Below are 21,688 nucleotides of genomic sequence, written 5' to 3'. Positions count from 1 at the left end.
GCACGTGTTGCCCTGCAGCCCTGCCCGGCTGGAGCACAGGATGGGGACAGCAGCGTGGGGGGAAGCGCTCGGCTAAAGTCCACCCAGAAGCGGATGCTCCGGTGGGATGCGCGGAGCCCGCAGACACAGCTGCCGAGGCCTTGCAGACACCAGCTGGCAACGAGGGCACGAGCTCCCCAGGACCTGGGAGCCCCAGTAACTGTGGGGCTGGGCCAGACTGGTGCTGGGCAGAACAAAGGGTGCGCTGGAAAATGGGTGTCCTTGTGGGTCAGCGCCAGTGTCACCATCCCAGCACCAGCTCTGCCACCCCAGCACCGCTCTCTCTTCCTTCCCCCCGTGCTGGTCCCGCACCCCCCGAGCGGACGGTCAGGGCTGTACTGGACACTGGTGGATAAACGCAGCCGCTGTGCTCGAGTGGGGGCCGTGAGTCCTGGTGTCACGAGGGACCCCAAATGCCACGAGACCCAGGGAGCGGGGAGGGCTTGTCCCACCGGAGCCAGTGGCCTCAGGCATGCTGAGAGGAGGAAAGCAGCCAAAGAGCCAGACGCCGCGTTCCCAAAGCTCCCGGACGGGTTGGGTGGCTCTGCCACATGGTTGCAATGCGCGGAGGCCCTGGCTGATGCCCACCCCCACCCCCCTCCCCGAGTCCAGCCGCGAGTCCCCCGGCCTCTGGTGCACACCGGGGCGATGGGCACGGTGCCCCCCATTGCCCCTGCTCCCACCCATCATGGCCAGGCACCGCTCACCCTCGGGGCACGACTCGCACGGTCCAGCACGCGGCCGGCACTGGCTATGGGGTGACGTGTCCCCTCGTCACCCCACGCTCAGTGCCACCAGCCAGGCTCCAGCCTCCTCCCCCGCTGCGCCGTCGGTGCAAACCCGGCCAATTCGAGCCGTGTTGAACCCCGGTGGAGCCAGGGCGGCCGGGAGACTGTGCCTGTTCCAGCCTGTGTGGATTTCACACCCGAAACGTGTTTCCAGAAATCCCTCACAGCGCCCGGCGGCGCTGGATTATTTGTGCTGCGAATCTGGGTTAAGATCGTGCGTTGTTTTGCCTGCGTGGGGACGAGGAATCGTTATTTCAGGAGGAAGAGGGGAGGCAGGCGGGGGGGGGCCTCCCTAAATCATTGCATCTCCACATTCCTGCACCGTACTGCAGGACCGCAGGGACCCCCTCCCTGCCAGCACCCTGGGGACACCCACCCGAGGGTGCTGAGACCTCGGGGTCCTGCTCAGCATCCACAGGGGCACGGGGGGCTCCCGGGCTCAGCTGCACTGGTACAAATCCGTCCGCATGTGGCTCTGCCCCAGGATCCAACCCCTCTCCCTCATTAAAACCTTCTCCCAAGCCTGGAGAAGAAACCTGCCTTTTCCCTTGACTTTTGATAAATTATTCATCTCCCCAGAGTTATTTATTCCCCTTCTCCAAGGCAGAGAGGAGCTGCAGAGGCTGCTGGAGGCTCCCAGCACATCTGGGGCTGCGGGAGCTGCAGGAGGCGGGGGCTCACCCGCTCCCTGGACCCTGGATCCCACTCCCAGGTGGCTGAGGGTTACAGGAAAATGGGAATGGGGGAGCTGGGAGGAAGGAAGCAGCTGAGAAAGCAGCCGGTGAGCGATGCGAGCGCTGCCCTCGCTGGCTCCTGCTTGGCCAAGGCTCTGGTGGAGAGAGAAGCAGCTCCCCCATGGAGACCTCCCATCCCATCCCATCCCATCCCACCCCATCCCATCCCATCCCAGCCTCGGTGTCTCCCACCCAGCCGGGATGTGGCTTCACTCCGTGCCAAAAAAATGACAAAAAGCCCCAAACAGCAAAATATAAATTTGGATCTACTACGTACTGGAAACGAATCTTGATCAGGGCTCCGTGGAAAACCACATGCAGAAGCTGAGGATGCTCCAAATCCCTCTTGCCTGGGGGAACTCGGTCGGGTTGATGGGACCCATTTTTGATCGCTGCTGCTCGGCCAGAGCCTCGGCCACGGTCTCCTCCCGCCAGAGCTGGGTGGTGGGTTTTTTATCTCTCCATGAAATTGATTGTTTTCAGCAGGTCTTTGGTTATTTTCTTTTATCTGCCAAAATTTCTAACAGAGCTTTTAACTACGACAAATAGATCCACTCCTCCCAGCCCCTGCTATTCACCGCTTGCCCTTGGCTGCGTTAACATCTATTTCCAGAACAATTAGATTCTGGATGGGTCTAAAGAGCCACTCGGGAGGCAGAAGTGTTTAGATACATTTCAATATTTCCTCCGACATCTGGACAGCTCGATGAGATGAATCACTCTTGACACCACCAAGTTGCCAGGCTTTTTGCTGAGCCCGTTTTTCCCCTCTCCCTGAAAAAGCAACCATTCCCTTTCACAGCTTTTTTTTTTTTTTTTTTTTTTTTTTTTTCAAACAGGAGCACTCCAGCCCGTGGTGCCACACGGCCCCACATGCTGCCAACCTTCCCAGCCTGCTTTTGCTGGGAAAGGGGAGGGCAATTAAGCATCCTCCATAACGAGCGATGGAGTGCAGGCATGGCACGGGGGCTCCCAGCTGGCCCCGCTCTCCCAGTTTCCATCCTTCGCCGAAGCCCAGGGGCTGATCCCGGGGGAATCGTGGTCCGGCTTGGTGGGGAAACGGCTCCTGACACACCAGCCCATGGGGTGCAGGTGCCTCCTGCCGCACCGGCACAGCTCAGCCCTGCTCGGCGCTTTCTGGAGGTGCAATGCTGGGCCCCACAGCCCACACCCACACAGCTTCCCCCCCCCCCCCCCCGGCTCTCCACTGCAGATAAACACCCCGCAGCCAACGGCTCACGCGGCACGGTTCGATTTCTATCCCCAGCCGTGGTTTGCCCTCTCCGTTCATGGTTTATTAGATCTGGCGGCTGGTGGCTGGCGGCACCGGCAGCCCCCCACCCCGCAGAGCCCACAGCCCTCACGCCAGGAGCATCCCAGGGCATTTTCACCTGAAACCATTCACGTTCCTGCCCATTTCTCCACACCGCTCTCCCATCTTTCTGGTGTTTCCCTCCACTGCTACCCAGGGAGCTCCCCTCTTGCCTGCTTTTATAGCCCAAACGCTGTAAGCCACCTGAGAGTCAGCACTGTTATGCAAGTTCTCTGTTGAAACCAATTGTCACCAAACAGTTTTTTCTATTTGGAAGTGCCAAGTGAAATCCCTGAGGATTATCAGCCCCGTTACACACAGGGAGAGCAGCTCCCCGTCTCTGGTAGCCGATGCCAGGATACTGGGCAATCACGCCCAGGTCCAGCCAGAACAGGGTTTCGGTTCAATTATTCTTGCCACAGGCAGGAAATAAGAGAAAAATATCAAAAATTTTAAAAAAAAAAAAAAAAAAAGAAAAAAAAAAGAAAACACCACATTATTTCTGGCATAACCTAAAATAGAGACAACATAGGAACAGCAGCGCGCTGATCAGCGGAGCCCTGAGCACTGGCAGACACAGGGAGGAGCCAGCCCTGGGTCTCAGACTGAGAATTTGAACCCAGACCTGGATTTCGGGGCTCTCCAATGCCACCCTCCCCCAGTGCCTGCCCCTGCCAGGGAGAAACGTGGCTCCATCCCACATGCCGGGATGACTGCAGCCTGAATCAGCCGGAGCGGAGGGAACCCATCTGGGCTGTAGTAATCGATCCATCTGGGCCTGGGGGAAGGGAGAAACCTTCCGGCAGCGCTCGGAAAAGCTGGTTTGGAGGGAGCTGCGGGAAAGGAGCTCGACAAAGAGCAGCAGAAATCCCAAAAAGGCCAAACCCTGCTGGGATGGCACCCACAGCCCGTGTGGAACTGGGGTGAAAAAAACAGGGAAGTGTTTCTTCCAGCATATTTTGTTCAGCCATGTGCAAGTAACAAAATTCTGCTGGTTCGGGTCCCTGCGCCAGGCACCCCGGGATGGCCCAGGGGCAGGGCAGACAGCCTCAAAAGCACAGCACCCAGCTGTGGCCCCTCATACCCAAGGGTGCTACTCTTCCAGGGTCAGGGCTCTGCAGGCCCCTTCCCACCCCCAGGAAGCATCCATGTGTCTGCCACAGGGTCCGTGTCCCTGGGAGCCCAAAGCAGCGGCAGTGGCTCCCTCTCTGCAGGCAGATGAGGGGTCCCAGCCATGAGAGTTTGGTTTTTCACTCCTATCACGGTCCACATTAGGTGATACTTTAATTTCAACCCCTTAAATTTCAGGTGGACACTATCCGAACGCGCACCGCTCATCAAACCAGCTGCTCTCCCCCAGCCAGTTAATCACTCACAAGGTGTTTGGAGAAAGAGGAGGTCTGCCACAGCCGCCTTCGGCCCTTGAGGGAGGACATGTCTTCAGAGGTGTGTGTCCAAAGTACTGGTGATCCACTGACAAAAGCATTTGCAGGGCAGGAGTTAAGAGAACTGTATCTACGACCAGAAGCAACGGCCCCGCAGACAGTCTCTGCCAGCCAGAGGTTACACCACGCTCGGGTCAGCGTTTATCATCCCAGTGTGGGGATTTGTGAGGATCAGGAAACTTATAGGCTCCACCTGTATCAAAGATTAAGCATTAAACCCACAATCACCAGTATTAAAAATATAGATTAAAGCACAGATCTGCCCTCTATCTACTTCCAGGTACTCACCTATTTAACGCTGTTACAAAACTGTGCTCAATTTGGAGGGAACGGGGGGAAACACCCGCCCTGGGAAGGGACACCACCAGCTGTGCAGGTGGGTCCCGCTGCCAGGGCACAGCGTGGAGGGACAAACTGCCACGGCCATGCCAGGGCCACCCGCCAGCCACTGTCAGCAGGGCTCAGCACCCACCGTGGCGCTCAATGGATCCCGCTGACACACGGGATTTCGAAGCAAAGCTCCCAGTGAGGAGACCTGCCTCTGACACACTGAAAGGGCAGGAGAGAAACTGAATCCATCCCCTACTGCTCCAAATCCAGGCAGAAATGAGTTATTTTAACCAGGTTTTCACCTCGTACACTATGACCACCAGCTGGAGAGCAACTGGGAACATCCCAGCACACATCAGTCCCTACAGTGCAGGCTGTAAATTAAGATGAAGTTTTGCAGAATAAGCTTGCAGAGGCGGGGTGGTTTTTTTCTCTTCAGGTTAATCCTCTCATTTCCAGCAGCAACTGCTGCCTCGGAGGCCTGCCCGCAGGTCAGTGGGAGGGATGGGCTGCAGGCACCAAGAGAGAACTTGTGATGGCCCATGGCACCAGCTCCCTCCAGCTCCAGGAGCATCTCACCTCCTCAAGGGCACGTCCCCAGCACCGCCGCAGTGTTTTAGGGTGTCTCCAAAGCTCCCCGGGCAGCACTGCCACAGAGAGACCTTCAAGCCATGCTTCACACAGAAAAAAAGACAAGACAGAGCCGAACACTGTTCCGAAGACGACATTTACTAGCCCAAGCGATGCCCAATGTGTCATTCCCCTTCAGCAGGGGCAGGGCCCCCATGCAGACCCCACCCACTGCTACAGCATAACCCAGTTGTGCCGAGGGTTTTCTTCCCAGAGAAGCTCCACATCAATGACACCACAGGTGACCAACAGCCACATCCCCTGCAAGTCAAGGCCGCGGCTCCTCTTTGCCTTTGTGGTAGTCGGGCGGCGTGTACTTCCCTTCCTTGATCATCTTGTCCCTCTGCTCGAGGATGGTTCTTAGCCGCGCAGCCTGGCAAAGCGCACATGAGAGGGTGGGGGCAGACACACCACAGGGTGCAGGCAGTCACAGAAGCGCTTAGATGGTCTCTACTGCACCTCCCGGCAGCCCCTCAGAAACTGCGTGCACATGGAACCCACGCTAACCCTGCCCTCAGGCTTCCCACGCGTGTTTGAGACTCCTGCCCGAGACTTTTGGGCTTTCAGGCTGCTGCTTCACACTTTACTCCAAATGATAATGGGGCTCTCAGCCCACAGCTGACCAGGCAGTACGTTCTCCTGTAGCTGCTGCAGTTGCGGACTGACCATAGCTGCTGCAGGAGGAGGGCCGTGCAGGCAGGGGGGAAGGGGCTGCAGAGGACACAGCCCTGCTGCTACCACAACCCTCCCCCCCGCCTTGGGGAAGGGGCTGCCGCAGGACCAGCCCACCCGCTCGCACCTGCATACAGCCCTGCTGCCAGCCAGGCGGTGTCACCTAACGGGCCACACCCCTGGCAGCACCCCCACCCCTATCCCCCGCCCCAGCCTGGGCCGGAGCCCCCAGACCTTCTCAAGAGCTTGGCCTCCACCCCCAGCACCCCCTCCCCAGCCTGGCCCAGCGCCTCAGCTGTTCCCAGCCCTGGGGTCCCAGTGCCCTCCCCCCCCGAGCCCCGCAGCCCCCCAGCGCTCACCAGCTTGGTGCGGTGCATGCACTCCATGAAGTCCTCGTACTCGGGCTGGCACTCGCGGCGGGCGCGGGTCTGGCCCAGGCCGTGCCCGCACTCCACCCACTCCCGCTCGAAGGCGTGACAGGCCCCGGCCTTGCCGTAGGGCTGCGGCATGCTCTGCCGCAACAGCCACCGGTCTAAATCGATCCCCAGCTGCCGCTGCAGGTCCCAAAACGGCATGGCTCCGCACTTATCGCGACACCGACGCTGTCACAACCCCGACACCCTCAGGGCCAGCCGCCGCCGTCCTTCACGGGCTTCTCACGACGCTGCCCGCCGTCAAGCGCAAAGGCAGGCGCGACACCTACGTCGCGCTTTACGGCTGGGCGGCTCCGGCGGGGCCAGAGAGACGAGAGGCAGGAGCGGCCTCCTCGCTGCAGCGCCCCGGGCGGGCCGGAGGACAGGCCGCCCGCCGCGCCCCAGCGCCCCCTGCCGGCCGCCGCGGCAGCATCCCCAGAACTCCCAGTGCCCTCACAGTGCTCCCAGTGCCCTCACAGTGCTCCCCAGAGCAATGCCTCCTCACTGCCTCCCACCCCAGTGAGTGCCCCCCAGTATCACCCCGGTGTCCCACTGCTCCCAGTGCGCCCCACACCCGTACATCACAGTCCTCCCAGTGCCCTCCAGTTCCCCCAGTCCCAGCTTTCAGGGTCTCGCAGCATCCCTTTCTTTGGCTGCTCAGGGCTCCTGGTGCCCCCTGCCCCATGCCGCAGGGCTGTACCTGTGCGGGACCCCCACACGCAGCCCAGGGGCAGGGGGCTCCATTAGTGCTGCCGAGGGCTCATGGAGCAGGGGGCTGCCCCAGTAATACCCACAGCCTGGAACCCACCCCCCAATTTCCATACTTCACCCCTGCCCCCAAAATCCCAGGGGTCCCTCCGGCTGCCTGAGGAGTATCCAAAGTTCAGGTAACGGCCCCAAACTTCCCTAACGAGCAAAGCCTCGTTACCCACTGTGGCAGCCTCCCCAGTACTCCCAGTGCCTTCCCCGGGCTCCCAGAGCAACACCTCCCTACTGCCCCCACCCCAGCGAGTGCCCCCAGGATCACATGAGAGCATGTGATTTACATGTCCCACTGCTCCCAGTGCACCCCACACCCATACATCACAGTCCTCCCAGTGCCCTCCAGTTCCCCCAGTCCCAGCTTCCAGGGTCTTGTTAACCTTCCCTAATGAGCAAAGCCTCGTTACGCAGCTAATTGCTCACCGCACACTGATTTGCTGCCACCTCCAGCCTGCATCCCAATCCCTGAGCTGCGCCGGACCACCATTTGTTACCATAACTCTTAAAAATAACCCCAAATAGACCCCCCACACACACCCGCCCAGACCCCTTTGGGAGGCAGACACCACCGCACCAGCAGCAGGAACAATATTTATGGTTTGTGCTCCAAAGTCCTCGTGGTGGGTCCCCTGGGAGATGCCAGGCAGGACATGCTGCCACGTCCCGGTCACCGCGGGGCTGGTACCCACCGCCGGCACCGCTGCTGCTCAGATGATGCTGGCCGGCGCCAAGGCCGGGGTGATGCACGGCGCCTCGGCCGTCTCCCAGCCGCAGGATAGTGGGGCGCAGAGGGTCTCGCGGTCGTCTTCTGCTGCCGGCGGCTTCCCCAGGAAGAGCTGGACGGCTTTCCTGCAAGCGGGAGACAGCCGAGGGGAGCACCCCCTTGTGCAGGGTGGGCGTGGGGAAAAGGGAGCGCCGGGGGTCTCATGCCCCCAGAGCAACAGCTGGAGATGAGCCACCCGCAGCTTCCCCAGTGAAAAACTGGCTCAAGTCTGTCAGTATTTAAAATAATTTGAATTTTGCCTTTGCGGCCAGGTTTTGACCTCTGAGGCTGGGATTACCCCCTGACTCTCCAGTTTCTGGGACTCAGGTTTGACCCTCTGCCTTGGGCAGGGACAGACAGCATCTCCCACGGGATTCTGCCCTCCCCCTTCCCCTGCTCGCGCAGGACCACCTCTTACCAGGCCACGCGGGACATGGCGTAGGTGATCTGCGGCTGGGGACACCCCCCGAGCGGGGCCGAGCTTGCGATGGTGTAGGCACCCATATCCTTGAAAATCAGCCAGTCCCCAACCTGCAGCTCGGGCAGCTCCAGGCCGTCAGCGATGTGATCCTCCGCGTGTCCCGGGGGGCCCCGCAGGCTGCTGCTGTGTGAGGGGTGGTCCGGGCAGGGTCTCTGCAGGGGACACACCGAGCAGCCGCAGGGGATGAGGATGCAGCAGCGCCACAGTGACCTGCGTCACCTCCATCTGCCCTGAAGATCCAACCGTGGGAGCCCACAGACTCCGGCTCTCCGGGTACATCCCCAAAGCCTCTGCTCCCCCCTGGCACGGAGCCTGGGGCCAGCCACGATGCAAAGGGGAGCAGGGTCAGCTGAGGTGATGCAACACAGTGTGAGGGACCTGCTGGGGTCTCCTCAAAGCAGCCCGGACCCTCACCTTGTGCAGCTGAGGGCTGGGGCAGGGGCTGTCAAACAGGAGGCAGCTGAAGGTGCCGTGGATGCCATCGCTGAGGTGGTACACCAGGCTCTTCTTGCTGCCAGAGTCTTCCTCTGGAAGGGAGCAGGGAGAGGGCTCAGGGGGGCTCAGGCACACAGGTGGGTCCATCCCACCATCCCACCCACCGTCAGAGCCAGGCTGCTCTGTGGGAACCTCTTCCATGGCAGTGATGCTGGCAGCAAAGGTGAAGGCGGAGGTGACGTAGTAACGCCCGGGTCTTGCAACAATCTCCACCCCGCAGCCGTCTGGGAAATACAAGTCCAAGGCAGAGTTGATCATGGCAGCCATCTGGAGGGGAAGAAGATGTTCCCCCTCGGTTAGCTCAGCCCTCCCGCAGGGAGTCAGACCCAGGAGTACCCTCCAGCCTCACTCTGCCTGCTGAGCGCATGTCTTGGGAGCCACATACCTCTTCAAACGGAGCTCTGGTGTCCTCGGTGCCAGGGAATCCCCCTCCGATGTCCAGGAGGCGCATTTGGTAGCCCAGCTCCGTGCCCACGTCAAAGGCCAGCTGCGCCGCAGCCACAGCCCGAGCAAAGGCCTGGGGCTCCAGCCCGCGGCTCCCCAGGTGAAAGCTGAGGGGACAACCCCTCTTTCAGCAGGGTTCACCGGTCCCCAGATGGCAGCGAGGGGACACGGCGCTGGGATTATCGCTCACTGCAGGCAGCTCTGTGATTCTCGGGCACCATCCCAAGCCAGACTGCTTGGCCAGCCCCGCAGAGCCCCCCAGCCCCCCTCCGAGGGCTAAATGCCCCAAACTGGTCCCAGCAAGGGTCAGCCTCCCCCAGTCTCTGCCTTCACCTTGCTCCCAGCCACAGCAGTGGTGGGTCTATGGCCCCCAGAGCTTCCCATAGCCTGGTCCAGCCGGGGCTGAGCACCCCTGTGGACAAAGGACCATGCGCCGTACCTGATGCCAACAACCTCCACAGCCTGCTCCTTCGCTATCTCTAGCAGGTGCCGGCAGGACTCCAGCGTGGTCCCAAACGCCATGCTCGGGTGGGCAGAAGGGCTGGAATCAGCAGCGATACCCAATAACATCCTGCAGAGCAAAGCCACGCTGCGTTGAGGGGTCTTCAGGCCCTCTCTCACCCCACAGCCACCTCCCCAGCTCCTACTCCAGCCCCACGCTCCACCGACGCCGCCGGACACCCACCTGGCACGAGGGTGGCTCCTGGCCACCTTGCTCAGCTCCACCTCATTGTCGAAGGTCATCAGCTGCACGCCGTGGCTGGCCGCGTACTTGATGTGGGCAACCTGCTTGCAGGGGCTGCTGTAGAAGATCTTGTCAGCTGGGACGCCGATGTTTTGAACCCGTGCGATCTCCACCTGCGGGGATACGACATGCGTGTGGGCAGATCCTTGGGACCGGTGCTGCCCACGCCTGGGCACGGTCAGCCCGGGGCCTCGGCCAGCTTGCAGCATTGTGGAGGGCAAACTGCCAGCATTGCAGCCTGGGCTTTTCAAAGGAAAATCCACAAGAGCTCCAAGGGATCACAGTGGACTTTGTCCTGGCAGGGGCAGGCTGCGGCAAGATGTTTACAAGCGGCGTGAGACCAGGAGGAGAGAAAACCAGTAGGTTTAGTAGGTGTGGGTTTGGTCCATGTGTCACCTGTGAGCTGCAGTGAGGCTGACGGCTGCAGCGCGGGTCTGAGCTGTCACAACTCTTTGCACTTTCTCCTCCTGGTAACACGTCCTATTTAATTACGTGGGTTAACTTTGGTTCCTTCCTGGAAATCTGGCTATTGCAAATGACAAGCAGGAGGGACAAGGCTTAAAGCCACCAAGAATTGGATGGCTGTGGCAGTGGCACCCCAGGGACGTGCCCTGCCACCAGCCAAGCCTGCCAGCTGGGACACCAGTTCCAGAGACAGGAATGTTGGTCAAAGGGTGACCAGACAAGTGTGGATGGGGATTTCTGGGCTGAGTCAGGAGGGTTTTGACAGCAGAGGGAGACTCCTGCCCCTATAAATGTCATCTAATGAACGGTGAGCTCTGCCACTCTCCCACAAATGCCCAAGGGATGCTCACCCGAGCCGTCCTCCCACAGCCCTACCTTGTTGGTACAGGCAAAGCCTGCCCCCAGCTCAGCCAGCAGTCGAATCACTCCTTCACTGCTGTTGCACTTCACTGGGAAGTAGGGTTTCACACGGGGCAAGGCCTTCAGGAAACACAGGTGTTTCTTCACAATGTCCCCAAGGTCCGCCACGAAGAAGGCTTGCTGGTTGCTCTAGGAGAAAGCCGGAGTGAGCAGCAGTCGCCTCGCCACGACCGTCTCTGCCAAGCAGGTGCTGGCTCCTGGGGAGCAGCAGAGCCACCAGCCCTTACCGCCTGGCACAGCTCCACCAGGATGTTCTCCAGGAGGTCTCTGGTGGTGAAGCCTTCCTCCACCATCATGAAATTGGATTCGTTCAGGTACCCATTCATGGTCAGGGTGTGCTAACGCTAGTTTAATGCCTCCTCAGGTAGGGTATGACTTCTAAGTATGCAACACACTGTAGAAAGAAAGGGAATATTAGGGGTAGGGACCAGAAACTCCACCAGTGTACAGCACCCAGCCTGCACCCTGGGGTGCTCCCTGTCCCGACCATGGGAGCGCTGCCCTGGGTAAAGCCCTCTGCTGCTCTCCTCCAAACCAGTGCCTCAGCTGAGGGCCCTGCTCTGGGTTAAAGCATTTTCTCCAGGTGGAGGAGACACTTTTCTCAGCAGTTCAGAGCTTTCTTCTGGCACGCAGCAGCCCTGTCTTCAGCAGCAGTTCAGGCACCAACACAGTTAACAACAAAGCCAATTTCACTGCAAAGGGGATGGCCTATATATGCCAGAACGTGTCCCTTCACGCTCTGGCATGTAGCTAGATCTGCTGTACATCGCACAGGGTGAAGTTCCCTTGCAGTTTACAAATAGCTGAAGTTTTACAGACCCACCTTCCCAGGCACACAAGCCCCACGAAAAGGGAGGCATCCTTAAAGAGCTCAGCACAGGCCACTCACTGACACCGGCTGACCTGAGGATGGTCTGGATTCATGCTGTGGTTCATTTCACGTCTCTCCCATGGCACAGGGTGTGGACCAAGGGGACAAGTTAAGCTGAACAATGTTTCCTGGCTCGCACACTTAAAACCTTCAGCTTTAAGTTTGCACACTGAGCTTTCACAGTCTCCTCCCCTGGATCCATCCCATCCCATAACCCAGGGAACCGATGACCTAGCTCAGGTTCTCAGGAAACATTTCCACTCCAGTAATCCAGGTCTAGCTCCAGGGCTCTTACAGGAACATGGTCTCTCAGAGCTGAAGTGAGGAGACAGAGGTTTCATTTCTCAGAGCTGCACAGCACCTCCTCCTCTGCAGAGACCTACTTACGACATTTCTGGTGGGCACTAGGACAAAGACCACACTGATCCCGGAGTGGCAGGGTGTTGTAATCCATTGAGCAAGCACCACCAGCAAACTTCAGAGATGGGGAACGGGGAGAAAAATTGGGTTTTCAAGCTCTTAGAGCTTCATACGCAGGAAAGGAGAGCGACTCCTCTAGCCTTACCCTTCACTCCCCAGAGACATCACTAACCAGCACCCAGCCCGCCCTGGTTGGACACAGAAACGATGAGCAATTAAGTGGGTCATTCCTGTCAGCCCTAGGAAAACATGCCCCAGCCTCGGACACCCCCTCCTTACCGGGGTCCAGCGCCTCCCTCCCAGGTGACTAGGCGTGCTGCCAGGGGGGCTCCCCAAAGAACACCAAGCTCCTGCAGCACCCCAAGGTGTAGCTGTGGCTGGGGGTTCGAGGTCTCTGGGGAGAAGTGCAAGGGGTTAATGAGGGAGAGGGGTACTGATGGCAGGATGCCCTCCACCCACCATTCCCAAAACTTGGCAATCGCAGGCATCCCTCATCAGCCCCCTCCTCACTGTGCCAGGCAAGCCAGCTTCCCCAGCAGCCCGCGCAGTCCCCCCAACCCCGTTACCTTAGAAAGCATTTAAGCAGATTACGCCCATGGGTCTGCCAAGAGAATGAACTGGCCCCAGCAGTGGCTGTTTGTCCTGCTCCGGTTCCCTGCCTGCCCTGAGCCCCTGGACCAGCTAACCCTGGGGGTGGAGGGTGGGCTCTGCACCCCTTGTATCCCAGTACCCCGCTCCCTGCTCTGCCTCACCATAGCCATGGCAACAAAACCCAGCCACCCCATTGGCTGAGCTGCCTCCGAGAATCCTTCATCACTTTTGGGAAATGCTCCCCCCCCCCCGCAGCAGACACCCTAGGTTCTCACTGAGTCCCCACCGTGCCAGCAGTTCATCCCCAGCCTGACAGTGCGGAGCATGGCGAGCCTACCTGCAGCCCAGCCCTGGTGCAAGGGCGCTCGTGGCTGGGCACGCATTGCGTGCACAGGGACCCTTGAGGGGAAGAGAGCCCAGAATACCTCTGAAACGCTGCTGCCAGGAAAACGAGGCCTCCTGCAGATTAAAGGCTGAGCAGCGCCTGTTTGGCTGGGACACCGGCCAAGGAAGGTAGACGGGAAGACGTCAGGGACTGATTCTGCCCTTGTTGTGCCACTGCTGGATTCGGTGGGTTCCCAGGCAGCAGATCCAGCTCTGCCATACATGCAGATGCCCCCTCAGATCGATTAGTCCTGTCTTTGCCTGCATTTGTGCACTTGGAAACGGTTCCACCACTCCATCCCACAAATACCACCAGCTGAGCAGGGGATTTTTTCTTTCTTCTTGTTAATTTGCAGTTCCCTCTCCGGTGCCGCTGAGGAGACAGTGTTCTGTATGTGGAGGGGTGGGTGCCCTCACTGAGGAGTGAGAGGGAACGACTGCTCCTGGGCTCCTGTATTCAACACTGTCACCTTGGCTTTGCCAGGGACTATCCCAGCACCCAGCGCCAAGGAAGCTCCTGTCCCCCGTGAGATCCTGGCCTGTTTTCCCGGTGCTCCGGCCCAGAGCCCAGCCCTGCACTGTGCCAGGCAGGACGGCGGAGCCCTGCAGAGAGCAGCGGGCCGGGAGGAGGGCAGAGCGGTGCCGGCTCTCGGCAGCGTGGTGCAGGGCAGCGCAGTGCCACTCGCTTTCCGGAGTGCAGCGGGGGGTACCGGGCCCACGCAGCAGCCGCCGGCCCACGCCGCGCCGGCACGGCGCGCTGTCACCCACGCCGTGCCGCGGAACCACGCTCACCCGCTGCAAAACCGCGCCCACCACATACGTAGCCACGCCCCCGCTGCAAATCCGTTCCCACCACCTACGTGGCCACGCCCACACGCTGTGAAACTACGTCCACTACTTACGTAGCCCCGCCCACTCGCTGCGAAACCGCGCCCACTACCTTGTAGCCACGCCTATCCACTGCGAAACCACGCCCGCTACACGCGAAATCCCGCCCACCCGCGGCGGAGCTCCGCCCACTCGCCCGCTGCCCCGGCGTCACCGCCCCCGTGACGGGCGCGCAGTCGGCGGCGGCCATGGCTCCGAGCGCGCAGGCGGGGGGCGGCCGCGGGCAGGCCCCGGGCCCGGGGCTGCGGCAGGGTATCCGCGCCGTCCTGCTGGGGCCGCCCGGCGCCGGCAAGGGCACGCAGGTGAGGGGACACGTGGGGGCCCTTTGCACGGGAGCGGTGCGGGTGTCCTGGGCTGCCCTCCAGGGACAGGTCGGCGGGCACGGGCCGGGCCTGCCCACCGCCGGGCCCGGCGTCTGAGCCCCCGCCTGGAGGGACGCGGGTGCCCGGCCTCTTCCTGCCGAGGTCCTGGGGCGTGCGGCCTGCCCTTGGTCTGGAGGGCACCGCGCCTGCCTTCCCCCGGGGGCTCGGCCACACGGGCCTCCCGCCCGCAGGGACCCGGAGTCCTTTGTCCCGGAGCCCCTCGCCAGGGACCCGGTGCCTGCCCCCCCATCCCGCAGCTACCGGCCCTCCGGGCTGTTGTGCCGGGCCCACCACGTGTCGGCCGGGCCCCGACCGTCCCGCCGCTGTGGGTGGCGGTAGACCCCCACGGGAGGGGGATCCAGCCCCCGGATGGGCCTGAGCCCCCGGGGTCCTGCCCCCCCACCCCCCCGCGGGGAGCTTACCCCCTGTCTGTCCTCTCCGGCAGGCCCCGAAGCTGGCTGAGACCTACTGCGTCTGCCACCTGGCCACCGGGGACATGCTGCGGGCCATGGTGGCCTCCGGCTCCGACCTGGGCAAGCGGCTCAAAGAGACGATGGATGCGGGGAAGCTGGTGGGTAGTGGGGAGATGTGCCGGGAGGGACGGTGAGCTGGCAGCACCTGGAACAGGAGCAGTCAAAAGCACTGTCTAATTAGAAGCCTCAGTGACAAAACCCAATTAGTGGCGGGAGGCAGATTGCAGGGTGAAGGCAGGGGTGGGGTGAGGATTTTCCCTCTCATTATCCTGCAGGAGAAGCATCCTATAAAAACATCCTTCCTCTTCAAAATTCTTCTTTGCTTACCAGAAGCCTGTGTCCCTGGGTTGGTTCTTTCTTTCTTTTTTTTTCTTTTTCACGTTGCTTTTCTGCTCATGGGACGTGGCTTGGCTGGCTGCTGTGGCTCTGCAATGCTGTTTGAGGTGCAGGTTTATTCACGGAGTGACAGGATCTCACAGCTATGCTTTGCAGCTCCTGGCTTCCTTCGCGTGATGCCTGGACTCTTGTGGGGTGGAAGACTTTGTTCAGAGGGTTCATCTGCATCCCAGCTCTTGCATAAATGCTATTTGCCTGTAACTGTAAGGTAAAAATAGACCTGGGGTGGGGTGGGTGCTGTGTAATGCTGTGAGAGAGAGACACTTTGGATCCCCAAGAGACAAGAGTTAAGATCTTTGACACATTCATTTTCTGAAGGTCCAACTGTCTTGCTAAAATAACTGAAATATCTTAGGGAAACTTGAGGGACAGCAAATTGCAGCAACTCGCCCCAAGGCGAAGTGGGGTGGGTCTTGAGCATCGCTTCTGGTTGCCGTGGGCTCATAAGACCCCACGGAGAATCTGCGGGCCGCAGGTGGGAAGAGCGACGTGGCTTATCTCCAGCTTTTGCTCAAAGCTTGCATTGCAACACCGAGCCTGCAGTATCCCAGCTGGTTATGAAAGATAGGGGACGTTATCTGGCACGGCTGGTGGTATCTGCCACGTGTGTGTGTGGCAGCCGGCACTGGGCTGCTCGGTGGGTGTATCTTTGCAGCGTGGTCTGGCTCTGTGATAACTCAGCTGGGAGCACAGCAGCCTTCGGGATGGGTTTTTACGCTTGATGATGAAGCAGGACCCCTTTCTCCAAGCAGGGTAATCAGGAAAGCGCAGAAGTGACTTGTTGCTTCACGCAGACTGCTCCCCACCCTTACGCTTCCTGCTCCAGGGCTCTTGTTTGTGTGCTGTGATGCTCTGGTCCCCAGTCCTGCTGGGTCCCAGCTGTGTGTGCTGGAGAAAAAAGAGCTGCTGAGGATAGCTGCTCTCAAATAAACAGCTACTGTTGGGGCTGCAGCATCTGTTAGTACTATCCAAATGCTGCAGTGAAGACAAGGCATTAATCCCAGCAGTATGCTGGGATCGTGATATGGGGAAAAACTATCCAGTGAGGCCAGAGCATGTCAGGAAGTATTGGGCATTTACCTTCATACAAGGTTTACAAGAGCCAATGAGCAACTCACCTGCTTTGCCCTTCCTGCCCAGACCTGCCTACTGAGGGGGATGTGTGGGTGAAGGTACAAAGTAACAGGAAATAAAGGTTATGGTGATATTTTGTATTGTGAATTGGTTAAAAAAAAAAATAATCAAAACAGTTCTTCAAGCTGACTGTCTCCCTTGAAATACAGCAACCTTTGTAACAGTGAGGTTACAGCACTGGTCCAAGTCCCTGCACAGGCTGGAGTGTCCCTGGTGTGAAATATGTGTTGACAACCATGGCAGGGAGCACTTCTCTGACATGGACAGGTCTGAACATGCAGCTTTTGCCCTGTTAACAGCAGTGCCCTGCGTTGTGGCTGCCGCTTCTGGGACCAGAAACGGCTCTAAAAGGGGCCTGATGCAGCCTGGACACTGGCATGAGTACAGCAGCTCTAGAGGCAGCTGCGTGTGAAACTGGGGTGTCCCTCTTCACCATGTGTCTGTCTCTCCTCTCTGCAGGTGAGCGATGAGATGGTGGTGGAGCTGATTGAGAACAACCTTGACTCCCCTCCCTGCAAGAACGGCTTCCTCCTGGATGGCTTCCCACGCACGGTGAAGCAGGCTGAAATGGTACGTGAGCTCCTGTTTGGGGACTGCTCTGGCATCTCCTTCCCTGGAGACGGGGGTCCCTTGGCCATGCTTCTGCCCCTCTGAGCTGGGTGTGTTCTGCTGCAGCTGGATGAGCTCCTGGAGAAGAGGAGAGAAAAGCTGGACTCCGTCATTGAGTTCAGCATCCCTGACTCCTTGCTGATCCGGAGAATCACTGGACGGTAATCCTTCTCTCCCAAACACCCGGTGCATGGGGCAGGTTTTCGTAGTCTGTGGGAGAGTGTCCTAATTTTGGATCCCAGGTTCACTCTGGCAGTGCTTAGGGCTAGCTGCAGTACTGCTCCGTGTTAGATTTCTGCTCTGTTTGAGCCTTCCTGCCCTGATCGCTCACCTGCTCTCTCGTGCCTGGGCTTGAACAGCCCCTTCATTGCCTTATAAATAGGGGTTGCCGAGATGATTCGGTGTCCTTGGTGACCCAGCCCAGCCTTTTAAGCCTGGTGTCTGACAGCTAATGTCTTCATGCTCTTGCTTCTCCGGAGCCATTACTACTCCCTTACGCAGGACACCGTGCATAGGTGTTCAGGCACTGCCGAACACTCTGTCCAGGGTCAGTTGTGGCTGTGCAGGCACACAGATGTCTCCCAGTGTTTGCTGTTGCACTGTCACCCTCACCTCCAGGAGCTAACCGCTTTCCCCAGAAAAGCCTAAAGTAAAAATCTCTTTTCCATCTTCTAGCACAGCTGCTTTTTTCAAATGCCTGAAGTGGCCCTTGATACAGAAATAACTAAAGAGATTTTTCTTAGCAGAGAGAGGCTAATTGGGTTGTTATTGCAGATGTTTCTGTGCTGATGAGTGGCAGGTTCAGGAGACCTTGTCCTCACACTGGGCTACTCTGCTGACACTTGCTTTCTCTCTTAGGCTGATTCACCCAGCGAGTGGCCGCTCTTATCACGAGGAGTTCAGACCCCCGAAAGAGCACATGAAGGACGATGTATGTGAGCTCCCAAGGCCACAACTTATGTTGCTTTGGGTTTAGCTGATGCTTTGCAGCATCCCTGGAAAAAACTAAGTTCTTTCCTTCTGTCCTGGCTTTCTGGGGAGTGTGGGGAACTGCCTGGGCAGCCTGAGCCGACAACACCGTGGGGGGTCTGGCGGGATGAGTGAAGGGCATGGCCATTCTGCAGGGCCAGCCTGGGCTCTGTCAGCCTCAGAACTTGTTGGACTGTGTCCATAGCTGAAATTGTGGTGGGTTCTGACTGGTTTCTCTCCTGGGAAGCCAACTGTAGCTGGTGTCTGCCTTTGAGGCTCCTTCTAGCAAGCAGAGTGGTGTATGGGGGCAGGACCATGATGCTGTATCCCCTCTTCAGTGACTGCTCTGTGACTTGTTTCAGCTGCTCTGGGTTCACCCCACGCTCCCCTGCAGACCTGGGGACCACCCGGCAGCTCTGCATTGTAGCCTGTCTTGGAGGAGGGGAGCAGGGCTTGTCATAGCTGTGGAGAGAAGGGGGGAGTGTGCCAGGCTGCAGCTAGCTGGAGGTTGTCCCCTTGCTTCTCCCAGGTCACTGGAGAGCCCCTGATCCGTCGTTCGGACGATAATGAAACAGCCTTGAAAACCCGCCTGAAGGCCTATCACACGCAGACCTCTCCCCTGGTCTCCTACTACAGCAAGCGAGGGATCCATACGGCGGTGGATGCCTCCCAGTCTCCCGACGTGGTGTTTGCTAGCATCCTGGCAGCCTTCTCGAGAGCAACATGTAAAGACCTGGTTATGTTCATTTAGGGCTCTGTCCCAGGACGGAGCTCTCCCTTTTCTCTCTGTCTCTCCATCTCTGTCTCTCTGGGGCCGGGGAAGGTGAAGAGCTAAGCAGAGTAGAAGAGGAGGGGGGACAAGGCAATGCAGCCCAAGGCAGGGCTGTGCTAATTCTCAATTAAACAAGCTGTTAACGGTCTCCATCTATATGTGAACATCAGTCTGTCTGCGCATGCCAGAGATTTGTCCCCTAGAGGTCGCAGCGAGCCCAAGCACACGCTGCCAGAAATGGGGGTTTGCACCCCTTTGGGATCCAAAGGCTTTTGTTTCATTCTAGAGCTGTAGCTCCCTGGAAGGGACTGTACTTTCAGCTCCTCCTGGCCGCTCCATAGGGGAGTGGCAGAAGGTTGCAGATCTGGACTGAGCTGTTGGGGGAAGGACCTTCACAGAGTGCTGGATAGGTGATGCTCTCTGTCCGCTGCAGGAAACAAAACATGGGTTTGCTTGTGGGAAGCATGTGAAAGGTTCTGTCTGTGTGTGTCAGCCCAGGGAGAGCCATGGGAGGGACAGCCTGGCTGTGTGCATGAGTGCAGCCTGCTGCTGCTCGGGGCTGGGTGAGAACTTGTTCTCATCGTACGTGTTTTACTCTCTGTGGGACGGCAGGTTACCTGAGAGCACAGCCTGTCTTTTGTTCTGATGGGGCTTGTGGGGCACGGAGAGGGTGGGTCAGAGCTGGGAGGTTTCAGCCTCTTCTCATTTGTGAACCCCAATGTAGCAAATATTAGTGAGATGCTTTTTGCCTTTTTTTTTAAATAACATGAAGTCTCTGGTCTGACAGTCGCTGTATGTGGCAAGTTGGGATCTCCTGAGGACAAGAAAAAGACTTGGGTTTTATCTCTTCACTCTTGCCTTGGCTTTGGCCAGGAAGATGAAGATGTGTTGAGCTTCTCCTGATCCTGAGGTCTAAATAAAGCCTTATTGCAACACAAATGATTTTTCAAGGCTCAAGAGACAGCGTTATTAACTGCTGGCTTCGTGTGCCCTTGAGCCAACGACCTTCATTATGAGACCATGGAAATGTACTTGTTTCTTGAGCAAATCAAACAGCTTTGTCAGGCTGTCCATTTGAGGGCACCATGCACAGTGTGGTTAGTACCCTGGCTTTTGGGGGGCATTATGATCCTATATGGTGACCCTGCGAGGCTGGTGATAACCTTTGCCCATGCAGAATTCTAGCCCTTCCTAGAGGACCTCGCTGTAAATGCAGATTGGCCCAGATGAAACTTTGTCCTTTGGCCTTCTGTGTATGTTTACTGATTTAGTGTTACTGAGTACCCTTCTCTTTGGAGGAGATGGCCTGTCTCCCTCCTGTGCACTGAGCTGCTGTGGCCTGTGTGCCTAGAGCAGATGCCTAATCCTCAGGAATCCCTTGCTCTTTTTTTTTTTTCTTGATAATTTCTCTTTTGTCTGAAAATACCTCTCTGTCCTCATATATCCTTTCTAGGAAAACAACCTCTTCCCTTCCAGCAAACTGGAAATAACACCAGGAACTGAAAGCAGTTGACTTGTTGCTCTTGAAAGCACGTGATTGTGGGGAGAGAGGGTTTGAAAGTAAACGGTGCTGGTTTCGTCAGCAGCCTGCAGTCCCCTGAGATCCCCAGATGGCCGTTGCCTTGTCGATTGTTTCTGTTCCCAGTGCGTGTCGGTGTGCTGGGAGGTCAGGATAGCATTTGGCATAGGACTGCTGTGCTGCAGGGTGGTGGAAAGTGTGTTTTAAAGCTGCCCTAGCATCTCGGTGACTGTAAAGAAATTCTGACTGGGAGCAGCTTTTATCTGGGCATCTTGAGAGAGCTGCAGCTCCCTACACGCTGCTATAATGGCAGGAAAGGGTTCCCGGCCAGCTGGTGTTCTTGGATTTGGTCATGGTTTTACTCCACAGCAAGAACAATGTGTTCTTCCACTTTTCGTTCCTTTTCCCCCTTGTGCTCACTTTGCATCCAGCTCACGAGCCTTGTTCTGCCATAAACCATGATTAATTTTGGTTTTTTCCCTAAATCTATTTTTTTTCTCTTTGTTCCCATTTATTCCAGCTGAGTGACTCCGTGAACCAGATGCGACACCACCAAACGCTGCACACTCTGCTACATCACCCATTGCAGCCCTCCCCTGGGTGGAGGGGGAGGCAGGGAGGGCAGCTGGGGAGGGGTTATGATTGATGGGAGGGGGAAAAGGAGGTGGTAGACAAGGGATTTGGGGGCTAATTTGGTTGGGTTTTGTTTGGAGTTTTTATTCAGCGGAATCATTGTGAAGAGGAGATGGCCTTATCCTGAGAAATCACTGTTTGGGGAGGCAAAACAATTTTTGTACAGGGTAAAACATCTCCGCCAGTGATCAGATGCAGGTACTTGAGCTGTTAGGAGTGTAGGGCTAGATGCTGTGCCAGGTTTCTCCAGGACTTTCAGGGCTTGTCTCATGGGCTGTTAGTACTCTAAGGCCGCTGCAAGGTTTGCTGTGATTTTTTTGAAAGTTGCTTCCTGTCAGCGAGGACCAAACTGAACAAATGACTCGTCATTTCTGAAAGGAAAAAAAAAATGCTATGGCCTTTTCCTGGAAGTTTTGTTTTTCTTGTTCTGCTGCAGTCCTAAACCCTGGCATAAAGACTTCTCAAGGTTTCTCTCCTGCTGCACAGAGGGGCTGCGGCTCTAGTCCAAGCCTGCCTTACTTGGCAATGGGGTGGCTTCTCTGTGATCTTGACCAAGCTGGAATTCACACAATGCTGAAGAAATGCAAAAGAGACGTTCTTAATTGACAGCAAAAAATAACACTTAATTGGTTTTTTGCATTTCTTTTTAGATCAAATGGTGCCTTGTCTAACCTCTGAATCAATAATAAAATAACCCCTTTACATTTTTTATCTGTTGCTGTGTCCTCT

The 21,688-nt window shown here is 57.8% G+C and overlaps 3 protein-coding genes across 12 annotated transcripts; 1 reads left to right on the top strand and 2 right to left on the bottom strand.

Annotated features, from left to right (window-relative positions):
• Nucleotides 1-5,356: 5,356 nt before the first annotated feature.
• Nucleotides 5,357-6,639, bottom strand: NDUFS5 (NADH:ubiquinone oxidoreductase subunit S5). Its single transcript, XM_040587916.1, has 2 exons — nucleotides 6,310-6,639; nucleotides 5,357-5,651 (listed from the first exon to the last, which is right to left on the bottom strand). The coding sequence occupies exons 1-2, from the start codon at nucleotides 6,523-6,525 to the stop codon at nucleotides 5,547-5,549; spliced, it is 321 nt and encodes a 106-aa protein (XP_040443850.1). The 5' UTR covers nucleotides 6,526-6,639; the 3' UTR covers nucleotides 5,357-5,546.
• Nucleotides 6,640-7,705: 1,066 nt separating this feature from the next.
• Nucleotides 7,706-14,968, bottom strand: AZIN2 (antizyme inhibitor 2). 9 transcript variants are annotated; one of them, XM_040587786.1, is made up of 11 exons: nucleotides 14,877-14,965; nucleotides 13,158-13,577; nucleotides 12,509-12,623; nucleotides 11,166-11,332; nucleotides 10,894-11,067; nucleotides 9,994-10,166; nucleotides 9,748-9,879; nucleotides 9,250-9,415; nucleotides 8,784-9,131; nucleotides 8,307-8,521; nucleotides 7,706-7,974 (listed from the first exon to the last, which is right to left on the bottom strand). In XM_040587786.1, exons 4-11 carry the CDS (start codon nucleotides 11,262-11,264, stop codon nucleotides 7,833-7,835), a joined length of 1,449 nt encoding a protein of 482 aa, XP_040443720.1. In that variant the 5' UTR covers nucleotides 11,265-11,332; nucleotides 12,509-12,623; nucleotides 13,158-13,577; nucleotides 14,877-14,965; the 3' UTR covers nucleotides 7,706-7,832. The 9 variants fall into 9 exon arrangements, 8 of the variants coding, with proteins under 8 accessions (XP_040443720.1, XP_040443724.1, XP_040443722.1 ...); XM_040587790.1 differs by lacking the exon at nucleotides 14,877-14,965 and having other exon boundaries at nucleotides 8,784-8,896; nucleotides 8,969-9,131; nucleotides 13,158-14,155; XR_005826995.1 differs by lacking the exon at nucleotides 14,877-14,965 and having other exon boundaries at nucleotides 7,858-7,974; nucleotides 8,784-8,896; nucleotides 8,997-9,131; nucleotides 13,158-14,155.
• AK2 (adenylate kinase 2) lies at nucleotides 14,155-21,666 on the top strand. Of its 2 annotated transcripts, XM_040587890.1 has the most exons (7): nucleotides 14,264-14,394; nucleotides 14,900-15,025; nucleotides 16,917-17,027; nucleotides 17,133-17,227; nucleotides 17,925-17,997; nucleotides 18,565-18,760; nucleotides 20,847-21,666. In XM_040587890.1, the coding sequence occupies exons 1-7, from the start codon at nucleotides 14,281-14,283 to the stop codon at nucleotides 20,852-20,854; spliced, it is 723 nt and encodes a 240-aa protein (XP_040443824.1). In that variant the 5' UTR covers nucleotides 14,264-14,280; the 3' UTR covers nucleotides 20,855-21,666. The 2 variants fall into 2 exon arrangements, with proteins under 2 accessions (XP_040443825.1, XP_040443824.1); XM_040587891.1 differs by lacking the exon at nucleotides 20,847-21,666 and having other exon boundaries at nucleotides 14,155-14,394; nucleotides 18,565-18,955.
• The last annotated feature ends 22 nt before the right edge of the window (nucleotides 21,667-21,688 follow it).

This window comes from Falco naumanni, chromosome 3, assembly GCF_017639655.2.
Source record: "Falco naumanni isolate bFalNau1 chromosome 3, bFalNau1.pat, whole genome shotgun sequence".
Classification (NCBI taxonomy): Eukaryota; Metazoa; Chordata; class Aves; order Falconiformes; family Falconidae; genus Falco; species Falco naumanni.
Note: the sequence above shows the minus strand (reverse complement) of the source record. Positions and strands in the feature narration are given on the sequence as shown.

Coding starts and splice junctions, on each gene's coding strand:
- NDUFS5 (XM_040587916.1), bottom strand. CDS start 6,525: ATGCCGTTTTGGGACCTGCAGCGGCAGCTGGGGATCGATTTAGACCGG. Junction 5,652..6,309: donor GCATGCACCGCACCAAGCTG/GTGAGCGCTGGG, acceptor GCGCTTTGCCAG/GCTGCGCGGCTAAGAACCAT.
- AK2 (XM_040587891.1), top strand. CDS start 14,281: ATGGCTCCGAGCGCGCAGGCGGGGGGCGGCCGCGGGCAGGCCCCGGGC. Junction 14,395..14,899: donor GCGCCGGCAAGGGCACGCAG/GTGAGGGGACAC, acceptor CCTCTCCGGCAG/GCCCCGAAGCTGGCTGAGAC. Junction 17,998..18,564: donor AAGAGCACATGAAGGACGAT/GTATGTGAGCTC, acceptor TGCTTCTCCCAG/GTCACTGGAGAGCCCCTGAT.
- AZIN2 (XM_040587788.1), bottom strand. CDS start 11,264: ATGAATGGGTACCTGAACGAATCCAATTTCATGATGGTGGAGGAAGGC. Junction 8,522..8,783: donor CCAGCCCTCAGCTGCACAAG/GTGAGGGTCCGG, acceptor TGTCCCCTGCAG/AGACCCTGCCCGGACCACCC. Junction 7,975..8,306: donor GCCATGTCCCGCGTGGCCTG/GTAAGAGGTGGT, acceptor TCCCGCTTGCAG/GAAAGCCGTCCAGCTCTTCC.